The sequence below is a fragment of the Gavialis gangeticus genome, unplaced genomic scaffold, assembly GCF_001723915.1.
Source record: "Gavialis gangeticus isolate Ggan-Ray unplaced genomic scaffold, GavGan_comp1, whole genome shotgun sequence".
NCBI lineage: Eukaryota > Metazoa > Chordata > Crocodylia > Gavialidae > Gavialis > Gavialis gangeticus.
The window spans coordinates 28372875-28379040 of record NW_017729031.1 but is presented as its reverse complement, the minus strand read 5'-3'; the positions used below and the strand labels follow the sequence as shown (position 1 = coordinate 28379040).

Below are 6166 nucleotides of genomic sequence, written 5' to 3'. Positions count from 1 at the left end.
CGCATGTGTATGTAAAGGCTGCCAAGAGCACATCAAGCCCAGGACAGGCATTTGTTTAGAGAGAGGAGTTCAAGTTATTTAATTATGTATTTACTTACAGTGATATGCTACCATCTATCCAGAGAGCACAAGCATTTTTATTCTCTGTTCACAGATGTGGCCCAGAGGAGTTAAATTAAGAAACTTTAAGCACTAATTACAATTTGGTGGCAGGAAAGTTTTTGCCCAGCTTTTAAAAAAATATAGATCTCTCATTCAAATTGTTAAGCTCCTTATCTATTTCTATAGCACTGTTAACACATTCTCGGGACCTTACACCCAAACTGTCACATGCTAATTAACATATATGATCCCTATTTTAAAGAGGGGGGAGTGGAAGACAGGAAGCAAAATGGATACATCTAAGGCTGCAGAGAGGTTTTGTCAAAAGTGAGACCTGATTTTAGTGGTTTGTGGACATCCAACTAGCACTATGACCACCTAACAGTAAAGCACTCAGCGGATGCAGTCAGAACCCATGTCAGTGAGAGTTTGGCCCTTGGTAGAAGAAAATATTACCTGCTTATTTCCATCTCTGGGACCTGATTGCAAAGTCCATGCTGATATCACGTTGAATCCTTTGACAACAGTGCACGTTGGGAAGAGGGAAGCCAGGTACTCCGCATTTGATTCTTTGTGGAGGTTCATTTCGGTGTTGTTGCTGACATCCACCAGTATCTTGCCCGTCAGCGCGTCACTCAGCTCGCAGAGCATAGAGTAGTGTTCCCTGAAAACGGCCACAAAAATAATATCGGTCTTCTTCACTGCGTCGGCCTGGAAAGTCACTTCTGTGGCCGACGGAAAGAGGCTGGCTTTGCGCTTGGGGTTGCGGCTTCCAACCACCACCTTGAAACCCGAGAATGTCAGACGAATGGCCAGGGAGCGTGCAAAGTCGCCGCTTCCCAGGACCCCGATGGTGCGGCCGACCGTGGGCACCAGGTTTGGGTCATTGTCCACGTTCCGACGGCCTAGGAGTGGCTTGGCCATGTCTCTTCCAGACATCCTTTGAGACAAAAGCAGAAGGGAAATGGTCATGCAAAGCTGCTGTTTTTACTGCATACCCTATCATCCCTGTCTGTGTCCCACAGAAACAAATCTGTGGGAAAGTGGCAAATACTTCCTACTACATGGGGACCTGCTTTGGGCTCAGGAAGGAGGGAATTCCCTCTTTAGCCTGCTGTTCGGTTGTATAGCACTGGTTCCCTGGGTGGGACTGTGGGCACTGAAGATGGTATGTCTGCATCTAAAAGCCTGAGCATGTCCTGCTTCTAGTTCTAGGAGACAAGACAGCTGGCTCGACAACATTTCTACACGTGGCCCAGTCATCACTAGTGGGGGACGGATACCACGCTAAGTGGGTGTGGGTAACCTGCAACCTTATTCTACAGTGGAGGCCTGTGCTTTCATAGCCTGAAATCCACTGGCTAGTCTCCAGTCCCACCCCTTGCTTTCCTCCATCCTGGACCGACTATTCTCAACCAAAGATCTATGGCACCGTGGGGTGCTGTACAATATTCGCACCGTGCACATGATTCACAAGATACATCCAGATATTTCAAATAGGAATCCATAGTGTCGAAACATTTTGACCTGTTTGGGTCCTTCTGACTTCTTTGCAAGTATCTATCCATAGTGGAAAAAGAGGTGAAACCTAAGGGTGGAGCTGGAAACATGAATGGAGATGAATGGAGAAGACTACATAGCACTTGTCTACCTTAACGGCTACCTCAAGCGAGCTCCAGCTCCTTAACGAGTAATAAAAATGTCCTCATAACAGGACTCGTAATGCGAGTTGGACTCATATTACTTAGTGCTTCTGTAGCACCTTCTCATTCAAGAAAAGTGGCCCTTCTACAAACGAAGAGGTGGATTAATAACATTGAACTCAGTTAACAAGGAGGCTATTGCTTGGCTGCGCGGATTTGCACCTGCTAAATAAATTCAAGACATTTCCTTAGTTTTGCAAGCATGAGTAAATTCAGCCTTGTATCACTTCAGGGGGTTTTCTTGTCCGCTACAGGAAGAAAATCTGAAGCCAAAAGAAGTTAGTCACTCGCTACTTGGCGAGTCCAGGGGTGCCATGAGTAGGACCCATGTCAGTGCTGATCACAAGAATACGGGACCCAGGACATAAGACCGACACTATCCCGGGCACCCCTGTGACGGTGCGGTCCGTCCCACCCACCCCCACAGCAGTGAGGTTTTTTTGCTCCCGCTGCGCCTGTTGGGAGCTGTTCCAGAAACTCACTGCTCTGATTAGAAACTTTCCTCTAATTTCCATTCGAGAGTTATTCATGATCAGTTGATATCCATTTGTTCGTGTGTCAATCTTGTTTTTTAGCTTAAACAGCTCTCTTTCTTGGGTCAGCCCAATCTTCCCAATAAGCTGTATGCACAGAAGGTTATTCTAAACCAAAGGGAGATAAATTTCTCTGGCTCGTTGGCAAGTGAACAGGAATCAGCAGTCAGGGTTACAAAATGGCCGTTATGGCTAACGCACCTCAAAAGCACTCTCGGAGCGCCCAGCCGGATCGGAAACTGTGCTGTGAGCAAAGCTTTCTTGCAGCGAGGCACTTCTGTTATGCAACAGCCATTCAAGGCATACAGGGATGCTGGTGATGGTTTGGGATAAACTGCCTTTCTGCTTCCAATTAGCTTGTTGGGAAAGGAAAGGCAAACAAGCGCAGAACGAAAGGAGATCGTAACATCCATTGGATTATTTTAATATTTTCAAGACAAAACCTGTTATTGTGCACAATTACATGTGGGATTCAGTCTGAGGAACATGGTGTCTGGGCAGCACTCCCAGGTTGTTCTCCTTGTGGCCAGCACTGAGTCCTGGTCCCCGGCTGGAGCTCCTACATGTATGTTAACAAGTGCAAGTGAGAAATAGTCCTTGTGCTGAACTACCTGGGGAGAGGGGAGGAGGGAAGCTCTCAGATCTCCTGGTAACCAGATTCCTCTAAATCTCACACAAATAACATGACAGATCTTATTAGGAGATGACAGGGAATGGATTCTTCAAGTAGGAAATGGTATTTTTGTAACTTCTGTATTGCCCCCCAAACACACACACATGCCCCAGCCCTCTCCCAGCCCTTGTTCAGTCATTCCTTCCCAGCTAGGCCTGTACCCTAATGTCCTTCCATGCCCTCCCCTCCCCTTCCCTGATCCTCCTGGCACAGTCTGTCTCTGCTCAGACTCACCTCCGTCTGCTATGCATCCTCGATCCTCCTACACCCCCATTACTCCTCCACTGGACCTACATATGATTCACCCCAGGATGCATCAACACTGCTCTCGGCCTTGGGGTCCCGTGCCCCTCCTCCATGTCCCACCAACATGACGCCTGTAGCACCCGACCTGGCCAGAGCCTGCTGTTCTTGCATTGGGCAGCATGGCTCCCTGTCAACTTTCAGGTCCCTCTTGGTCCCCTTCCCTTCTCCATGCACCCTTCCCAAACTCCTAGCCCACCTTCTGCTTCCCCTTCCCAATATGGAGAAGCCTCCGACATCTGACTCTGCTCAGCAGGTGAGCCTGGGAGTCAGTGGCAAATCAGTTTACAAATGCTGCGTTTCCTGCCAAGGCGAACAAGATGGTCCATCTTTTTTAAATGCACTGCCAGCTCTGCCCTCCAAACGGAAATCAAAATAATTTCTCAATGGCAAGGTCAGCCCCCTTCAGAAAAGATGTGGGGAATCTAGGCCAAGTCACGGTCAAGGTATCCAAACCAGGGACATCCTCAATGCAGTGAAAGACAGATGTGTTTCTTGAGCTCTGTAATTCAAAAGCTCCTTGATCAACCTTCACCAAACTTCCCAGAAACTGCCCCAAGATACTTCAGGCTCATTCCTTATCGGGCACAGCATACGATAATTTAAAACATAGGCTTGTAATGGCCAGTGAGCTTCAACCCTATGTAAGAAGCAGATACCACTGTCTGTTTTAAAAAGCTAATCTCCTCCACTGCATTATTAATAGTACTCCGGGTCATTATAGCTGGATGCTTTGGTAACGTCTAATTGACTTGTCACTATGTGTGCTGTTTACTTGTTGCACATCAGTCAGTCTTACTATTTGCAGTACAATACAGTGAGATGCCCCTAATCAAGACAGAGCACCGTGCTGTTGAGTCCGATACACACGTAGTAGGAGAAACCGAACTTACACCAAAATGCATGAAGTCTGGTTATCCCCACATGATACACAGGGGAGCCAAGACATGCAGTCAGTGTCACAAAAGGAAACCCAGGTCTCCAAGACCCAAGTCCAGTAACCTTCTCCAGTCCTTTTACTCGTTTTGGATACTGCAAATTAAATAGGCTGGCCAATATCACCTTTTTTATAGTTCCCTCTTAATAGATTTAACAGGAATTCTCACATGCCGTCAACTCCAAAGACTACGCTGGAGTCTGTATGTTGGCTGTAAACAGGCTCCACCTTAGTTTGGGTAAATAAATTGAGACGTATTTTTATAAGTCCTAGGTTTGAAAGGGTGGCTTATTTTTAAAAATCTCCTGCTCTAACAGGAAGCCCAGTGCTTGGGATGTGACAAGCAGCCAGACTGTCATCACAGCTAGGGAACGCTTCTACGGTCTCGATAGCGAGTTCTTCAAAACAAAAGCTCACTCAAGTCCTGTCTTGCAAACCTGTTCTCAGAGGACTGCCCCTTGAGCGCTGGGATTAACCAGCAGCATTTTGATTACAGTGTCAGCTCTTGTCTTCACTACTCATCATTATGTGGATAGGTTGGTCAAACACAGAACCACAAAAGCAGAAACTAAACTTCGCAAGAGGCGTTGGATCAAATCGCTGTTCAAGTGATACAAGTGCCAACTAAGGGCACACATTCTGCAGCCAGATGATCCCTTTTAGCCCCTGGCTCATTTGCACTACAGTAGTTCTCAGAAACCCTGGTCAGGATTGGGGCCCCATGGGGCTTGTGCTCTTCAAATGCAGAGGAAGACGTGGCCTCTGCCTGAGGGGCCCTAGAGCTACGGACATACCTGTCCATACTACTGCAGGTTGCAAAGCCTCAACGTTAAGTGTCAAGTCCCCTGGTGCTTCCCAAAGATAAAGTTGGAAAGAGACATTAGGTAACCTCCGGTTTGCACTCTTGAGACAGGCCTGCGTGCTTTCACTGGCAGATAGAAATATTCACTTTTTCTACTCACAGCTGTTTTGTTACAAGTGAAAAGAAGTTGTGTAGTTTCCTTCCCAAACCCAAAGAGGCCCCCCCGAGAAGAATACAGCAGGGGCCACAGACTTGCTGAGACTAGAACAGATTCAGATAAGAAAAGGGCTTATCCAAAGCTGCTTTATCCCAGGCTCTGCTACACGTTCCGGGAATCCTTTCACCTCCATCCAGACTGCATGGAAATAACGCTCCTGTTCTGCAAACAGCTCTACATACAGCAAGAAAAAAGTGGGGGGGAAGACTCCCGGCAATGGGGAAAAAAAAAGGAAACTTGTTGTCCTTTCTCTTTCTAAGCTCATTACCAGAAGAGTGCATGTTTGGGAGATGAGATGCGACGTGGCCCCCATTTTCAAAAAGGGGAGGAAGGAGGACCCCGGAAACTATAGGCCAGTTAGTCTTACCTCGGTCCTGGGCAAGCCTTTTGAGACAGTTATCCTGGCACATGTCCACGAGGGGCAGCAGGGGAGATTATGCTTAGGGGCAACCAGCATGGGTTCATTAGAGGCAGGTCCTGTCAGACCAACCTGGTGACTTCTACGGCCAGGTCACCAAATCCTTAGATGCAGGGGGAGCAGTGGACGTAGTCTTTCTGGACTTTCGGAAGGCCTTCGACACTGTCTCTCACCCTGTTCTCATTAAGAAACTGGGGGGCTGTGGCGTAGGCACCCACACAGTCCAATGGGTCGCCAACTGGCTGGAGGGCCGTACCCAGAGAGAGGTGGTGGATGGGTCATTTTTGACCTGGAGGGATGTGGCAGTGGGGTCCTCCAGGGCTCGGTCCTTGGGCCTGCACTGTTCAACATCTTCATCAGCGACTTGGACGAGGGGGTAAAAAGCACCTGTTCACATTTGCGGGTGACGCTAAGGGGTGGGGAGAAGTGGGCACGCTGGAGGAGCGGGACAGGCTGCAACTAGATCTGGACAGGTTAC

At 48.1% G+C, this 6166-nt stretch overlaps 1 protein-coding gene across 2 annotated transcripts in view; it reads right to left on the bottom strand.

Moving 5' to 3' along the window:
* STEAP3 (STEAP3 metalloreductase) overlaps window positions 1-6166 on the bottom strand; it is a 49781-nt gene that overhangs the window by 32587 nt on the left and 11028 nt on the right. The window contains exons 1-2 of one of the 2 annotated variants that reach the window (XM_019522528.1): window positions 4208-4302; window positions 559-1042 (exon numbers count right to left, since the gene is read on the bottom strand). In XM_019522528.1, coding sequence (XP_019378073.1) covers window positions 559-1042; window positions 4208-4263 — 540 coding nt within the window. In that variant the 5' untranslated portion in view covers window positions 4264-4302. Of the gene's footprint in view, window positions 1-558; window positions 1043-4207; window positions 4303-6166 lie in introns of those variants that run through there. The other variant, XM_019522529.1, reaches the window with a different exon arrangement.